Source organism: Pristis pectinata, chromosome 11 (genome assembly GCF_009764475.1).
Source record: "Pristis pectinata isolate sPriPec2 chromosome 11, sPriPec2.1.pri, whole genome shotgun sequence".
Lineage (NCBI taxonomy): Eukaryota > Metazoa > Chordata > Chondrichthyes > Rhinopristiformes > Pristidae > Pristis > Pristis pectinata.
In genome coordinates this window covers 16,218,203-16,236,591 of record NC_067415.1, presented here as the reverse complement: position 1 = coordinate 16,236,591, position 18,389 = coordinate 16,218,203, and the positions used below count along the sequence as shown (strand labels likewise).

Genomic DNA, 18,389 nt, shown 5'->3' with positions numbered 1-18,389 from the left:
CAGGACCGTTCATTAGTCATATAACAGCGGGATAGAAGCTGTCCTTGAGCCTGGTGGTACATGCTTTCAGGCTTTTGTATCTTCTGCCAGATTGGGGGGTGGGGGAGAAGAGAGAATGCCTGGTGGTGGTGGTGGGGGGGGGGGGTGCGGTCCTTGATTTTGCTGGCTGTTTTACCAAGGCAGTTAGAAGTGTAGACAGAGTCCATGGAAGGGAGGCTGGTTTTCGTGATGTGCCGTGCGGTGTCCACCCTGAAATTGAGTATTTCCACCCTTTCCTGATTTTACTTCCAGCAATTGTGTATAATTTATGTTAAATTTGTGCTTTTCTTGTGAGGCTATGTGCCTGTGATGCTGCTGCAAGTAAGTTTTCCATTGCACCTGTGCACACATGTACTTGTGCATATGACAATAAACTCGACTTTGACTTTGATTATACTTGGTTCTTTTGGCATGGTGGAACACTCTGAGTTATAATCTCTTCTATGATCATCATTAGTGGAGCTCTGAAGTTTGTAGTTGGAGGAGTAAGCAAATAGTATTCTCCTTCACTCTGTCATGCCTAAATCATAATTGACCAATTCTGTCCAAATAAAGCCAGCAAGTCCAAGTACAGAATAAATTAAAAGGGCTTGCTGAATCATTAAATACTCAGCTGAATGTATTGTCAACTGAAAAATAATTATCAATTCACTCGTGTTACAAAACTTCAAAAAATTACTAGTATGTTTTTAAGTTAATTACATTTTGAAGTATAACATGAGTAACTATTTTAGTTTAAGCTGAATGATAATGCTATGACACAATCTACTTAAAGGCTTTAGACTTCTGATTAATTATCTTGATGTGTAAGCTGCCTATTTTACCTATGACCTGGATCTTAAGAGCTATTAATTAATGCACAGATCCATCTCACAAACATCTTAAAAAGTAAAATGATACAAGTTATATTGGTGAGTGTTTCCTTTTATTCGGCAGCTAGAGGAAAATTAAACACATTTTGTAATTAGATAAAAAGAACTAAAAGCCAGTGCATAGCTTTACCAATTTAAAAATTAAGATAAATTTTATTGGTTGGGACTTTGAATTGATTGCAACCATTGCATGAGGGTATTCAAGGTTTCTACAAACCTCCCTAATGAAAGGGTGGTTCTTAGTTTCATAGGCCAGATTCTGATCAAGGCATATTGGTTGTTGTTGGGTGCTGCGAGAATGTTGTGTGCAAAAGAATATATCCCCAGTGTTATGCCATGGACTCAGTTAGCAGGAAATAAACTTCTATGAAGTTTGTAGTGTATCTATCTGCATGGACATAAGTTCTTTGTGCATCTATGTATGTGGATAAAGTATGATCCTTCTAGACAGAAGAGTCTTGTGGTACACCTTATGACACTGACTGGAACGCTGTAGCAAGAGCTTGGAGATGAAGCACGTTGCAACTGTGCGAGTTCTTGTTGAGACCACACTTGGAACATTGTGCACAGTTCTGGTCACCTGGCTATAGGAAGGGTGTCATTAAGCTGGAAAGACTGCAGAAAAGATTCGTGTGGATGTTACTGGAACTGGAGGACTTGAGTTATAAGGAGAGGCTGGATAGGTTGGATCTTTTTTCCCTGGAGCATAGGAGGCTGATAGGCGATGTAGAGGTTTATAAAATCATGAGGGGTGTGTATGAGGTGGATGATCAGTCTTTTTTCCAGGGTAGGGGAGTCTAAAACTTGAGGACATAGATTTAAAGTGAGAGGGGAAAGATTTAAAAAGGTCCTGAGAAGCAACTTTTTCACACACACAGTGGCGAATACATGGAAAGAACTTTCAGAGGAAGCTGTAGAGACGGGTATAATTACAATGTCTGAAAGATATTTAGACAGGTACATGGATAGGAAAGATTTAGAGGAATTTGGGCCAAATGCAGGCAAACAGGACTAGTTCAGGTAGACATCTTGGTCAGCACAAGTTGGGCTGAAGGGCCTATTTATGTACTGTATAACTCTATGACTTTATGGGTTAAGTGTTCTGCCTTGGAAATAAACCACTGCCTTTTTTGATGTACGTACAATGTGCCTTAATGTTTGAGTGAACGTATTACAAATTGGTGATGAGCACGGGTCCCATTTGATTCTTTATGATTGTTGAAAGACATTGGTGACTCCAGGTCGCTAAGCTTTAAGTATTTCCAGAACCCAAACTGATTTTTCTTGTTGTTTTCCATCCACTGTTCCCATGGAATTTCATTTGTCTCAGGCATCCAAGAGACTGCATTGCTGGAATCAGTCTTGACACAGGGTCTCGACCCAAAACATTGATAGTTCCTTTCCCCTTCACAGATGCTGCTTGACCCGCTGAGCTTCTCCAGCAGTTTTGTGTTTTGCTTCTCTTTCGATGGATGTATCCTACACCTTAATGCTTCTGTGAAGAAATTATAACATTAGGTTTGCCAAGAATCAACTCATACCTCTGGTCCCAGACTTTACTCCTGGCCTCAAAACGTTTCTTCTTTCATTTTTCCTATTACTCTGTAGCTTTTTCCTCTCAATCAATGTTCAAGGCTTTTAGTCAGCTTGGAATTACTTAGCTGATTAGATCACACGTTGTAAGACCGCAGTGCTGATTTTTAGCCAAGTTATTAAAGTGTGAAAGCCGTTGAGACAAGTGGATCCTGAAATACTCAGCATTGTGGTGTCTCTGTTGGTCATTAGTATTTGGTTCTTAATGTACACATGCTTATATCCCGGCAGATTTCATGCATTTGCTCTAATAAATGAATATGAAGAGGAGGAAACATCTTCCACCATTGGCTTAAATGACACTGATACTCAAGTTCCAAAGATCCACAGGAAACTTATTGGTGGTGTGCCACCAGGTTAGTGGTTCTCACAGGGATTGAACATCAGCTGGAGATATATTTCACCTGAATATGCTTCTATTCTTATATGTTCTTAAAAGGCTGGTGTTTGTATAAAAAGAGCAGAGTTAATTCTTACTCAATTGACTTCATTGTACTTGGAAAAAGGAAGAAAGTACATTGTACATCACAACTGTAAAAGCATTTCACAGTTATGGCATGAGATTCATATTGATAATATTCTCCCTAAGGGAGCTTCAAGTACCCCTGGAGATCTAGTGTGGCATCCGTGATGCACCTCAGATATTTTATGGGGCAAGTTGTATTGGTGAAGGTACTTGCATGCACACACTAAATGGTCACCGTGGGTATATAGAGCAGATCATGATGTCAAGCAGTATGCAATGCTACTTTGACATTAACAATGTATTTGAAGGTCCAGTTAATGCCCTCTCTTAAGCCTGAATAGCTGAACATGCGCTCAGCAATGTGAAGGAACTGTCCTCCAACTTGTGCTGTGCAAAGGACTCATCAACTACTTACAGGTTGGTTGAGGTTGATTTCTGTTGCCTGTTGCTGCAAATCTGCTGGTCTGTTGTGTTTTTTGCTGTTGCCTTCAGTTGCTTAGGTCTGCAGGGAATAGTGTGGCAAGAGCTCAAGGACATTTTGCTGACTTCATGGGAGAATCTATAGACTATGCAAACCAAATGAGCAGTGATAGCTTGGAAGATGCATTCATGGAGTTTACAAGAGATGGTTTACTAGATCAGTATTTTAAGGAACCGGCAAGAGACCAGACTATTTTAGATCTAATATTCTGCAATGAGGAAGAGTATTTAATAATCTGATTGTTAAAGGACATTTAGAGAACAGTAATCATATAAATATTGAAAGTAGTTTAATCTCCAAAAAAATAAATGATGAAAGTATAAGGTATGAGCTGGCTGTAATAGATTGCAAAACTACATTAAGTTGTCTTACAATAAACAAGCAATAGGTTACTTTTAATGAAGTAAGACATAATTTACAGTCAATTTATGCCCCCTTAAGGCACAAAAAAAACAAATGGGAAAAGTAGTCCAGCTATAGTCACAAGAGAAGTTAAAGATAGTATTAGATCAAAGGATAATATTGCCAAATAGAACAGCAAGCCTGAGGACAGGGAAGTTTCAGAATTCAGCAAAGAAGAACAAAGGTATTGTTAAAGAAGGGAGAAATAGAATATAGGAGTAATCTAATGAAAACCAGGAAACCGGTCTATAACAGTAACTCTTTGGAAGAAGTTAATGTGACTTACTATGGAATGAGCCGGGAGAAGTCATGTTGGAGAACTTGGAAATGACTGAGAAATTTAAAAAAAATACTTTTTGCCTGTCTTCACAGAAAAGACAGAGAAATATCTCGGAAAAAGTGAAGAGCAGCAGGGTGAATGAGGTGAGGCAACAAGGGTGAATGAGAGGTTCAAAAAAAAATTAGGAAAAGAAATAGTATTTGAGAAGTTAAGGGGACGAAAGGTGATAAATCCCCAGGTCCTAATGAGCTGCATCCCAGGGTTTTGAAGGAGTGATAGAATCATAGAGTTAGATAACAGTCAGAATCTCTTTCCCAGAGTAGAAATCTCAAATACTAGAGGACATGCTTTTAAGGTGAGGGGGGAAAGTAATCTCTTTTAAAATGTGCAGGGCAAGTTTTTTATACACAGTGTGTAATAAAAAAAACTTTTAGTAGGTAAACAGGCTGCCAGGGGTGGTGGTGGAAGCAGATGTGATAGTGGTGTTTGAGAGGCTGTTAGATACACACATGAATATGCAGAGAATGGAGGGACGTGGATCATGTACAGGCAGAAAGGATTTAGTTTAATTCAGCATCATGTTCTGTGCAGGCATTGTGGGCCAAAGGGCTTGTTTCTGTGTTGTGCTGTTCTGTGTTCTATATGGCAGGGAAACATCCTTTGACCCACTGATTCTGTGCCAACCATCAAGCAACCATTTCAACTAATCCTATTTTATTCTTCCCACGTTCCCATCAGATCCCCCACCCACCATATTCTATCACTCACCTATACATAACAGGGGAATTCTTAGTGGCTAATTAGCCCTCACAACTTGCCAGCCTTTGGAATGTGGGAGGAAAACAGAACACCCAGAGAAAACCCACGCACAGTTTCAGAAAGAATGTGCAAGCTCCTCACAGAGATCACCGGAGGTCGGGATTGAACCTGGATGTCTGGAGCTGTGAAACAGCAGCTCTTCTAGGAGATAACAAAAGAGTTAGTACATTGGTTGCTATTTCCAAAATTCCATATATTCTACAATGGTTCCACAGACTGGAAGATAGCTAGCCCCATTATTTAAGTAAAGGAGGGGGAGAGAAAATAGGTAAAGTGTTATAAGGAAATGCTGACAAGGCAGTGAGAAAATCAAAATGGGACTGAACAGAGCCCACTTGGATTTATGAAAGAGAAATCATGATTAGACAGTTGGAATTTTTTGAGGTTGTGACCAACAGAATATGTAATGGGGAATCTGGATATGTGGTGTATTTGAACTTGCAGAAGGCCCTCCATAGGATGTCAAATCTATTAAACAAAATTAGAGCACATGGGATTAGGGTAATATTTTAAGAATTGGGTTAATGGAGAGAAAACAAAGTATAGGATTAAATGGCTCATGTTGGGTTGGGAGGCTGTGCCTAGTGGACGAACTTGTGCTGTGCTCCCAGTTGTTGACGATCTTTGTCAATGATAAGAGGAGGTCTGTGGACTTTGCTCTGCAGCAAGGTCCTTGGGCTTCACTGCTCCTACTGACTTCTGATCGTGTATCTGGAGGACGCAGTGGCCCTGCTCTGCATAAAGGATGAGTTTCACACTTTACACTTTCCAGCCCTCCAGTGTAGTATCTCAGTGTGCCAGTACACCAAGTGGCCACCTGAGGAATCAGAATCAGGTTTATTATCACTCACATATGAAGTGAAATTTGTTATTTGGCGGCAGCAGTACTGTGCCGAGACATGAAATCTATAAATCACAAAATAAATAAATAGTGCCAAAAAAAAGGAATCATAAGGTAGTGTCCATGGGTTCATGGATCGTTCAGAAATCTGATGGCAGAGGGGAAGAAGCTGTTCCTGAACTGTTGACTGTGGATCTGTACCTCCTCCCTGATGGTAGTAATGAGAAGAGGGTGTGTCCTGGATGTTGAGGGTCCTTAATGATGGATGGTGCCTTCTTGAGTTACTGCCTCTTGAAGATGTCCTCGATGGTGGGGATGGTTGAGTCCAAGATGGAGCTGGGTGAGTCTATAACCCTCTGCAGCCTCTTGTGATCCTGTTCATTGGAGGGTCCATATCAGGCTGTGATGCAATCAGTCAGGGTACTCTCCACCATACATCTATGGAAATTTGTAAGAGCCTTTGGTGACACACCAAATCTCCTCAAACTCCTAACGAGGTAGAGCCGCTGGTGTGCCTACTTCGTGATTGCATCATTGTGTTGAGGAATAGTGTGTTTGAGGACCAAGGCCTGAAACCTGGCATTAAGCTTGGTTTACAGAGCAGCAGTGATCCCTGCCTTCCTGTATCTGTTGGAGATGTGGGCAACCTGCAGCAGATACCTCAAAGCTTTGGAGAAGTACCACTAACCCTGCCAGTGCAAAATGCTCTATCAGCAGAATAGATGTACCTATATCAGCGTTCTGCCCCAGTCCAATATCGCTAGCTTTGAGACTTTGATCATTCTCAACAGGCTCTGATGGGGCAATCAAAACAAGGACTTCACGCTGAGCTCCATCTTGGCAATTGATTCCCAGTAAGGAAGAGAAAGCACTTTGAGGGTATCCTCAAAGCATTCTTGAAGATGTATAAAATCCTGACTAACTTGTGGGAATCCTTGGACTAAATCTGATCACGCTCCTGGAGAAGCATCCATTAAGGTACTGAGAACTTTAGGTCTCTGTAACAGGAGTACATGAAGCCTCTTAGCAAAGAGGTACATGAAGCCTCTCCGCCCACCCGTCTTGTCAAGCATCACCTGCCTAACCTGTGGCAGTGTCTGCAGGTCCCTCAAAGGACGCACAAGATGGGATTGGAGGCAGATCATCCTCAGCCCTGAGGAGCTGCTTAAGGAGAAACAAAACACTGGCAGGTTGCAGGTGGAAGCTTTCGAGGAGATCATAGAGCACCACAGGGGAAAGCTACGTACACTGCTTTCATAAATTTCTGTCAGCAGTTGTCCCTGGTGTCTCATGCAGCTGTCAGTGAACAACTGGAAGTTGATAAGAGAACATGACTGAATTATAGCTTTTTACTTTGATGTGTATTCCAGCCCAAAAGGTAAATGACAGACTTATTAAGGGTAAATGTTAGAGTTATGATAGACTCAGTGAACTGCGTTCTCTGGAAAGATGAATTAGGTAGGTTTGCCCATTGTCACCATCCTATTGAATGTCACCAGAAAAATTTACATTTGTTTGGTGTGGTTAATATGGAGGTTGTATAGTAAATAATCCAGCACAATCAGCACCTTGGTAGTGCCAGAATAACAGATTTTCCAAGCTGCTTGATACCTTGACACAATTTCAATTCACTCTTATTTAGATGTTCAACTTAAGTTGTTATGTTAATTTTTGTTTTATTTTGTCATGTAAGTTATGAATAATTTGTTAATTTAAATTTACATAATTTATGTTTGTCATGTAACGTACTGTGCTGCTACTGCAAAAAGCTAATCTTCATGACATTAATAAGCTGGGTACGTATGCCCATGACAATGAACTTGAATTTACAGAACATTTTCTAATGAACCAGATAGGTTTGAGGCAAGAACAGGAACAGGGACCCCAGTAAGTGGAGAGGGAGAGTGAGAACTGAGGTCCTGCTGAGTGAAAGGCAGTGTAGGACCCAGGGCGCTGGTGTGTGAAGGGGAGTGTAGGACCCAGGGCGCTGGTGTGTGAAGGGGAGTGTGGGACCCAGGGCGCTGGTGTGTGAAGGGGAGTGTGGGACCCAGGGCGCTGGTGTGTGAAGGGGAGTGTGGGACCCAGGGCGCTGGTGTGTGAAGGGGAGTGTGGGACCCAGGGCGCTGGTGTGTGAAGGGGCGTGTGGGACCCAGGGCGCTGGTGTGTGAAGGGGCGTGTGGGACCCAGGGCGCTGGTGTGTGAAGGGGAGTGTGGGACCCAGGGCGCTGGTGTGTGAAGGGGAGTGTGGGACCCAGGGCGCTGGTGTGTGAAGGGGAGTGTGGGACCCAGGGCGCTGGTGTGTGAAGGGGAGTGTGGGACCCAGGGCGCTGGTGTGTGAAGGGGAGTGTGGGACCCAGGTGCCAAATGAATGGAAATGTAGCTCGGGAAGCAGGGGCTCCCGAGAGTGGAAAATGGGAACAGGAACTGGGGCCCAGGTAAGTGCGGAGCGAGCAAGGAAACCAGGGACCTGGTGAGTTGAAAGGGAACGTGTCGAACATCACCTGCTGGGACAGATGCTGAACCATCAGGATTTCCAAATAGCTCTGTAGCAGAACTTTACTGAGATATTCTGAGGAAGTACATGAAGATGGGGAGAGTAGAAGCAAGGTGATGTAGTTCAGCGAGACGGTTACAGTGGATACGACTAGGATGGCTGAAGGTTCCCCTACAAATTCTAAAGAGGGAAGGGAAGATGCACAAAAAACAGAGGACTGAAAGACAAGGGCAGTGATGTCAAGCTTGGAAAAGATTACACTTGTCACTGAAAAACTTGTAGATAATGATTTTGAATTTTATGCCTTTGGGAGCCAGTAGAAGTTGGCAAGGAAGTTAGCAGTGAGAGGGGTTTATGCAGACTGAGCACAAATATCTTGAACATTAGGTTCTTGGAAAGTGCATTAGAAGAATGGTGGAGAAACTGAATGCCCTGGTTAGGCATGGGACTATTGAATGTCTGCACCCCAATTGGCTGAACGATTGTTTGGTGGGAGTGGGAAGTCAATCTTTAGATTTCCTGTTTTGTATTAATCTACACTTATTAAATGGAGCGATATTCCAGGAAAAGAATGCTTTTCTCTTAAACTTCCCTTTTTCTTTTAAAATATAAATTCCAAGTTGCTGTAGTGACGCATTGTAAAGTGAGAACTCAGAGGTTTGCCACGGGAAAGATTCCCATCCTAAGCAGAAAGAGAAATTGAATCAGAAGCTTTGTTAATTCTTTATCATTTGTTTTATCCAGATTGTAAACTATTTTTGCTTAATACTAGTAGCAAAACCAAAATGGCTACATTGTAGTTTATTTACAAAACTTCTTTGTGCAAAGGTCCCATCGACAGTTGTTGAATATTTATATTTTGTCCTTTTTAACTAAGGTGATAGAAGCTTGTGAATAATGTCAGCAATTATGACAGGACTCATTTGTTCGAGTATTAGCTAATTCTTCCAGATACTTGCCGTGCTTAGTTCATGTTGACCAACTGAAACTTGCATTCTAGCACTAAACTGCACAAAGGCTTAAGACCTGTGCTGAGGTTTACAGCTTATCTCATAGATTGTGTGTTTTACATGCTTTCATTTGCATCTAATTCTTCCAGCACGTCTCAAACTGTCAGATTGTGGTTAAAGATTTAATCAATAAAGACTGCAATACAAAACAAGAAGTGTAATTAGTCTGTGTTCTTTCAGGGGCTGGAGTGAGAGAAGATGTGTTTCTCATCTGGTGCGAGATAGAGGAAGCCAGAAACACATTGGCAGAAGTTCAAACCATTGTTACAGGGGCCCCTCGGACCACGATTAATGCAGGTGTTATATTTTAGTGATTAACCTTTGATCGAATGAATCACTGAACCAACCGCATAGCTAGAATTGTGTACACTTGAATGACACAGTTCACTCTAACAGACTGTTAGTCTTAACTGGGACATCTTTGAGAAGGCAAGAGATGACAGATTTTTACCCAGTTTCAAAAGAAAGAGAAACTCACAAAAAAAACATAATCGCAGTTTGAGTAAGCCCATGCTCTTTCTGCTTCCACCAATGACTGATTGGAGTGTGGTTGTGGTAGAGGCCAGGGACTGAGTTGTCTCTTCGCTCTTTCTTGATCAAGTTTAGTGGGTGGCAGAGTGAGATTAAAAAAATCACAACCAATCTGTTGTATCCCTACATATCTGGATATCTGATTGTTTCTCACTTTGACTACATTTTCATCTACCTACAAAAGACTGTGAATAAAACTTCTCTTTAGCTGCTAGCAATCAATATTTTTAAGGGAAATACAAAAATAGCTAACATTTAAGTGATTAAGACTGCAGAGGATTTTAAAATTGCAGAAAATATAATTTTAACATCATATTTTCACCGTAATCATTACAATTCTATCTGATCTGGAGAAATAATTCTAAGCTACAAACTAAGTCCTCCATAGAAACGAGGCAAATGCTAACAAGAAATTAGCAGTAATGTATACGTAATGAATAATCACGGAATGACAGCCCTATACATCACGGACAAGGGCCATTTGGTATATTGTGTTTGTGCAAGGCACTGTAAGGGTTGGAGATTTTCATGCTTGCATTCGCCTCTAACCTAGAAGCATTTTGATCACTGTTCCCCAAATGCTCCCCCCATTGAAACACACTGTAAAATGTACTCCCACTGAAAGTTGAAGTTTGCCCGTTATTCTTTGAGTAATAATAGAGTAATTGCTTTCCATTTTATTTGTTCATGTTTCAACTCTACTGTCAAGGCCACACTTATAAATGATCCCTAATTGCCTCCTGAAATCAATAGTTTAGAGGGCTATTTCAGAGGCCAGGAGTATCAGCCGTGTTGATACATTTGGCATTGTATCTAGGCCAGATTCGGTAATAGAAGAACATGAGAAACAGGAATTGGTCCACAACTGAATACAATCATGGCCTCAGCTCCAGTTCCCTGCCTGTTCCTCGTAGCCCTTGACACATCTAAAGACCAAAAATCTGTTTACCTCAGTGTTGAATATATTGGCAAATTTCCTTTCCTGATGGACATTAGTGAATCAAATGGGTTTTTATAACATTCTAGTGGTTTTGTGGTCATCATTATTTATGCTATTTTTTAATTCTAAATTTATTTTGGTCATTCAATTTAAATTCTCTGGTGGGAATTCAAACTCATGTCTTCAGATCAACAGTCTGGCCCCTAATTATTAGTCCAGTAACCTAATCTTTGCATACAGTAATTCATTTAGCTTATAGACTCTTCTCTTAACTGAATCCTGAGCTTTTGTTGACTTGCAAACATTTTACATCTGCAAGGGTGGCTTTTAGTTGTCATGGCTACATTAATATCAATAAACCACTCTGTATTCATTGGCAGGTCTGCTGTGTAATTTGTTAAATCAAATAGAAAGAAAGCTCTGCATTCTGGAATTCAAAGGTATGAGGAGTGAGGGTGGAAGAGTTTAGGCATAGATAAACTCAGAGACACAAAGCCTGTAGGAAAGATTTATCTATAGAATAAAGCTGCATAGTAAAGATGCTTTCTCCTTAGAATACCTAATTCCTGTCATGAATTATTAATATCTGTAAATTATAATATCATTAGGAGTTGTTGCATCTATGGAAAAGTATATACCTGCTTTTATTAATCAATGATCTGTCATTCTTTCCCTTTCTGTGTTTTGCTTTTATGAGGAAACAGTGCCCGTCCATCAGCCGTCACCATCAAAAACAGAGGACTATATCACTTCAAAGAAGTGGCTTGAGCAGTACGGATTGAAGGCTCGTAAACTGACGTTCTATGATGCACTTGTCGACTGTGCCTTTCGCCATTCTGATGGCGTGGTGGACATAAAAGGGAAGCCAGTGAATGAGTGCATTCAGACTGATGCAGTAAGTGAGGTTTGAAACAAGGAATAGATATTAACTCAATTTCTTTCTCCACAGATGCTGCCTGACCTGCTGGGTATCCCCGGAGGATTTTCTCTGTTTTTATTTCAAATTTCAAGCATTTGTGCCTTTTTTGGTTTTCAATCATAGATTTAGAGGGTTGTTGAAGAAGTTTTTTCTGGTTGCTGGAGTGTATTTTATACATGGTACACACAGTGTACTAGTAGTAGAGGAGTGAGCATATAAAGTGGCGGATGGAGTGCTGATCAGGTGGGCTGCTGTCTTGGAAGATACGCCCTGAAGGTTGTTGGAACTGGAAGGTTGCAGACCTCATCGATGGTGGAAAGGCTTTGTGGTGTCAGCAGGTGAGTCACTCACCACAGGATGCCCAGCTTTGGACCTGTTCTTGTAAATGCTTTTTCTTGAGCAGTCACTCGAGGACGAAGGTGACTTGGGTTCTGAAGTGGCTAATGAGGCCAATATGGAACTGATGACTGTTTTAAAGACAGGCAGGAGGTGCTTGACAGGATGGGAGGGTGGGTAGTTGGTGCGCCCCTTTAGCAGCTATTTTATGCACCCAGTGAATGGACCCAAGATTCTTAATGCCATCCTTCTCCACTTCAGGTGGTCATGGGCCAGAGATTCCCAGGAGACACTGGGAATCAAGGAGGCTTTGGGCAATCTTTGAAATGTTTCTTCTCTCCACTTGGTAATCTCTCACATGATAGAGCTCGGAATAGGGTGCCTGTTTTGGAACTGTTTGTCAGCAATGTAGCTTGGCCAACATAGTTGACTGAGGATAACTAAGGCCTTAATGCTGGGCATGTTGGCCTGGAAGAGGACACTGATGTTGATTCGCTTATTCTTCCAGAGAATTTGAAGGATTTTGCTGAGGCGTCATTGGTGATATCTCTGTTGTAAGTAGTCCAGGTCTCAGACGCAGAGACTCAGGAAGGCAGGAATTATTGCTACCCGTAGACTATGAGTTTGTGCCTGTTCTGAGAACTTGGTCTCCAAATACAGAAAGGCTGTGATTGTGCATTGAAGTCGATTGAGGAAGATTGTGCATTGAACTGCAACAGTGCATTGAAGGCAGGGGTGAATTTCACCCTCTAAATCTAAGTCGTGGTTCTCATAATCTAACATTTTCCAGGGTCTCACTGTGAGCTTTTATTTGAAAATACAGTATTCATGTGGCTGGTAAAGTTAGGTTAAAGTCAGTAATAATCACCATAATGTAAATCTGCTAGAACAGTTTGAGTAAAGACATGGCTGGTTCTGCAGAGCAAGTCTTCAGTAGTACAACTGGCATGTTGTCATGACTTTTAGCTTTTGGTATATCCTGTGGCTTTAGCAGTTTCTGGCTTTTGTGATGATGGAACCTGTTGATGGGACCAAGATGAATTGTTCCTTTCACACGTCTGGCAGAAGATGGTTGCAAATGATTCAGCCTTATCTGTTGCACTCAGACCAAGTTTTCATGTCAGACTAAACCCAATAATGACTGAACCACAATGCTGCAATGCACCTCAGATGTTAAAAGGTGCAGGCTGAATTAAAGTAATACATCTGAGCTTTAAATAGTGTTTGGCACACACCATAGTGCCTTCCTGCTGAGATTCAGCAATCATTATTTGAGCAGGCAGCATGAAGTTACTGATCTTTTTGCTTCAGAAGTAATGGGGCTGCATTAGTAGCAGATCCTTGACTTCAGGGGCCGTTCAGTATCAAGCCTGTAAACTCTGTTTCAGAAGACAGAAGAGACTGCAGATACTGGAATCTGGAGCAAAAAACAAACTGCTGGAGGAACTCACTGGATCAGGCAGCATCTGTGGAGAACTGCACAGTCGATGTTTCGGGTTGAGACCCTTTTTCTGGACTGATCATCTTTTAGCCCATGTATTTGTGATTAGTTATATCAGCCCACTGCTGAGCACATTAGAAGCTTTTCTTTATTGCCATATCCAAGATACTGGGCATGCTCAAACAATGCATTGTGTTTTACAAGCCCCATAATTTCAATTTTTTTGGTGGTGGGTGGGGGAAATATCATGATACATAAATCAAATTTCCAATAATTGATGATCATATCAATGTCAATGTAAAAATAAACACCTCTGAAATTATTTTGACTTACCAGACTATTAAATTGTCCCATCTCAGACCTCTCAGTCTTGCTCAGGAGCCAACGTGAAAAGAGGTTAAATAATGATATTGTAACACTCCACTGCTATTAGGAAGTTAATTTGTGAAGTCACTTAGGAAGTTCTAACAAAAAAATCTTATTATTGTTGACTCTTCTTGCTCTGACCTATGACCTCTTTTATTCCTTTCGGTGTGTCTGTGAGCCTTCCAGTTTTTCAATGAATTGTCAGTTATCAGGACATCTTTGCATCTATAATCTTGAAGCATTAATCTAACTTCTTATCAGTGCATCTCAATATAAAACTGAGAAACCTTTGCCAGTAGTTCAGTAGTAGTTTATAGAACAAATTTGATGCTTCCATTCCCTTTTGTAAGGTCTGCTAGTTGACATTACTTTGCTGGTTCCTATCCCTGACAGTTTGTATTCACTCACTGAATTACCACATGTTAAATGGGCATGGTTAAAGACTACTGGATTTATGTGCATGAGTCATTCGCTCCATTTGAAGGGAAGCAGAAAACTGAAAGTGCCACGGACTTCCTTGGAGTTACTCCACTTTGAAGTCACAAAACTTAGCCAGAAATGAGGTAGAGTCCTTCTTAAGTGATTTAAGTTGGATTTCTGCAGCACTTCTGGCAAACTTATGAAATTGGAATAGGAATAGCTTCTAGCATAATAAGGCCTAAAGCAGCAGATAACTATAATGTTAGCAATCTGCTGGAGGAACTCAGCTGGGTCAAGGGGCGAAAAGAATTGTTGATGGCTCGGGTCAGTGCTGATATCATTTAGAATCTAACTTTGGGGTTAGATAGTGATTTTTTAAATGTTTGCAATACAATGGTTTTCACACAATTGCCAAGAAAACAATAACCAGAAGTGAAGTTGGAACTAACTGGAGTTACAGTGCCCTCTAGTGATACCAATGGGACAACCTAGTTTACATCTGGAGTTAAGTGCCTAGGAGTTGTACTGTACTTGAAAAGGCATGCTAAAATGTGCCACATTGAAGACGTGCCAGTTTTATCTGGGGTCGCAAGGGTGGTGATCTTAGTCTGTGTTTTACGTGCAAGGTGTGGTGTGTGTAAGGATCCTGGATTTGAAGCGTTAACTGTTTCTCTTTCCACAGATGCTGCCTGACCTGCTGAGTTTTTCCAGCATTTCCTGTTTTATTTAAGTAATAGAAGCCACTGGCAGATGGTTCTGTCACCACAGTGCACAGATTTAAAATGCTGAGGAAAAGATTCAGGGAATGTGAAGGGGGAAAACAAACGTTACTACACGGCTGTGATCTGGAATTTGTTGCCTGTGTGGTGTTGACATAGTTAATCAGAACTTTCAGTGGGGGATTGGATAAACTTGTGGGAAAATAATTTGCATACTTACAGGGAAAGAGTGGTGGAATGGGACCTGAAGGGATTACTCTGCAAACAGCTGGTGTGCTTCAACAACAGGACCAATATGGCGGTGCACCTGGGAATTGAATGAGAAGTTGGAAACAGACTTATGCCATGCTGAGTTCCAAAGAATTATTACTTACTGAAGAACTTAGCTACAAATAACTTGAGTGTGGACAGAGTAGATGTGGTGAAGTTGTTTCCCATGATAGGGGAGTCTAGTACAAGAGAGCACGACTTCAGGATTGAAGGGCGCCCATTCAGAACAGAAATGCGGAGAAATTTTTTTAGCCAGAGAGTGGTCAATCTGTGGAACTTGTTGCCACGGGCGGCTGTGGAGGCAAAGTTATTGGGTATATTTAAGGCAGAGATTGATAGGTATCTGAGTAGCCAGGGCATCAAAGGTTATGGTGAGAAGGTGGGGGAGTGGGGCTAAATGGGAGAATGGATCAGCTCATGATAAAATGGCAGAGCAGATTTGATGGGCCAAATGGCTGACTTCTGCTCCTTTGTCTTATGGTCATATATCATTAATTAAGTAAAACACTGAATCCGAAGCCTCTCCTATTCAGACATAATCCCAGTATTGGGATCATACCTTTACTCTACTGGCACAGTGTTGATTGCAGATAAATAGAATGGTTTCTATTTTAATAGGAAACTAGAATGAAACTGGTGAATGCCAAGTATTGTGGCCACTTTGCACACACCCAGTGGAAAGACGGTTCTGTAATGCATGTTTACATCACTGCAGAGAAGTGCAAGCAATACCAACAGAAGATGAAGGCTGCACTGGAGCAGATGCATAGGAGGTAAGTTTGGAACCTGTGTTAGCCTTTGGAATCCATAGAATCATAGAATCAAGAAAATTTGCAATGCAGAAGGAGGCCATTAGGCCCATCAATGCTGGTGGACATAGAGCAACCCAGCCTAAAGCCACAGCGCAGCACCAGATCAGTAGCCCTGCTCATCACAGCCACATTGAGGTACGTTTTAGATATAATGAAGGCTTCTGTCTCTACCATTCTTTGAGGCAATAATTCACAGATCCCTTCCGTCCTCTCAGTAAATTTTCTTTCCTCAGGTATTTCACACCAAGTGATCAGTGCCTGGAATGCACTGCCAGGGGTGGTGGTGGAAGCAGATACGGCAGTGGTGTTGAAGAGGTATTTAGACAGGGACATGAATATGCAGGGAATGAAGGGGTATGGATCGTGTGCAGGCGGGTAGGTTCAGTTTAATTTGGCAACATGGCCAGTACAGACATAGTGGGCCAAAGGGCCTTTACTTGTGCTGTCTTGTTCTATGTTCCCCTATAATCCTTCTGTCAATTCAGGATGCTGCCTGGAATGCGGAGCATGCCTTATGAAAGCAGGTTGAGGGAACTCGACCTTTTCTCCTTGGAGAGACGGAGGATGAGGGGGGACCTGATTGAGGTGTATAAGATGATGAGAGGTATTGATAGGGTAGATAGTCAGAGGCTTTTCCCCAGGGCTGAATTGGTGGCCACAAGAGGACATAGGTTTAAGGTGCTGGGGAGTAGATATAGAGGAGATGTCAGGGGTAAGTGTTTTACTCAGAGAGTGGTGAGTGTGTGGAATGGGCTGCCGGAAACGGTGGTGGAGGCTGATACGATAGGGTCTTTTAAGAGACTGTTGGATAGGTACATGGAGCTGGGAAAAATAGAGGGCTATGGGTAAGCCTAGTAATTTCTAGGGGAGGGACATGTTCGGCACAGCTTTGTGGGCCAAAGGGCCTGAATTGTGCTGTAGTTTTTCTATGTTTCTAATTACTTTAAGTCTACAATCTCTGGCTTTTGACCGTGCTGCCAACAGTCCATCCTATTTACTCCACCTGGCCCCTCAACTTTATTCACCTCAGTTAAGTCTCCACTCAGCCACTTTCATTCCAAAGAAAAAGAGTCCAGCCCACCCTCAGTGCAACAATTTACCATTCCTGGCAACATCCTTCTCAATCTCCTCTGCACTCTCGTCTATAATCTGACGACTAGAACACTATGCAGTCTTCCTGCACTTCTAGCATAGCCTCCCAGCTCTTACATTTTGTGTTTCTCTATCTTATGGACTTATCCTACAACCTTTAAGGATCTATGGATATGCTGTCTAAGGTTCCTTTGATCCTCTGCAACACTCAACATCCTGCCATTTATTGTCAGTAATCTTGCCTTTTGCACCTGTCCAAATGTATCACCTAACGCTTCACTGGATTAATTCCATTTGCCATGTTTCTGCCCAAATGATCTGTTCAAGGATACCTTGCTGCAGTCTAATGTTTCCTCCTCACCGTCAGCCACACGGCCAACTACTATATCATCTGCAAAATTCTTCATCGTGGCCCTTATGTTTAGATCTCAATCATTAATATACATTACATGTATGTCTGGTTACTTAGCCCTGTGGAACTTCACTGGAAGTAGCCTTAAGTTACAGTCATAGAATCATACATCACAAAGATAGGCTTTTCGGACAACCAGTTGTTCTAATACATTGGCAATTTTTGAATTGAGTATGAGGCACACATTGGGACATAATTGGGACCTGATGTTTAGAATAGGAATGATTTTGGCTGACTGCCAGTGTTGAGTATAAGGCAAGGTTTAAAAAAAACAGATCATAGGAATGCAGCAAGCTGGATAAAACAGGAACTTAAGCAATTTTACAGATCAGTGGTATTAATTTATATCCAGAATTTAATAAGAATCTGCAATTTCATTTCAATTTCAATCTCATATCAGTATCTAACATTCATTGATTCAATCCAGGCTGTTATGATCCCCTTCCATGCCCATTTCCCTCATGCCTGCATTGTTTTCATGCCTTTCACTGAAATCTGTCTTTGACTGACTGTCTGCTTCTGATCCTCCATGCTCCATTCCTCCTTCTCCCAACTCCATGCACTGAGAACATCATGTACTGTAGTTTCCTGATGATAGCCTGAATAACACTTAAGCATTCTTTGGCTATCTGCTGGCCTTACTATAATGTTCACTAATCAGATGTTATCCTCCATGGTTTAATGGGCTGTTGGCCAAGGTTTGCCCAGAGGTTTCACGTGGGGATCCTGTCTTTGAAGCCTTGGTCAATCAGACAACTTCGTCCTTCGTTCCTGGTTGGGAACAGTCTTTAAAAATTTTACTGACCCTCTTTTCAGTCATTCTTTAGCTGTTGT

At 41.6% G+C, this 18,389-nt stretch overlaps 1 protein-coding gene across 1 annotated transcript in view; it reads left to right on the top strand.

Moving 5' to 3' along the window:
• Window positions 1-18,389, top strand: part of LOC127576130 (von Willebrand factor A domain-containing protein 3B-like) — a 123,762-nt gene that overhangs the window by 23,095 nt on the left and 82,278 nt on the right. The window contains exons 6-9 of the mRNA XM_052026517.1: window positions 2,736-2,860; window positions 9,478-9,594; window positions 11,473-11,663; window positions 15,858-16,012. Of these exons, the coding sequence (XP_051882477.1) occupies window positions 2,736-2,860; window positions 9,478-9,594; window positions 11,473-11,663; window positions 15,858-16,012 (588 nt within the window). The remainder of the gene's footprint in view (window positions 1-2,735; window positions 2,861-9,477; window positions 9,595-11,472; window positions 11,664-15,857; window positions 16,013-18,389) is intronic.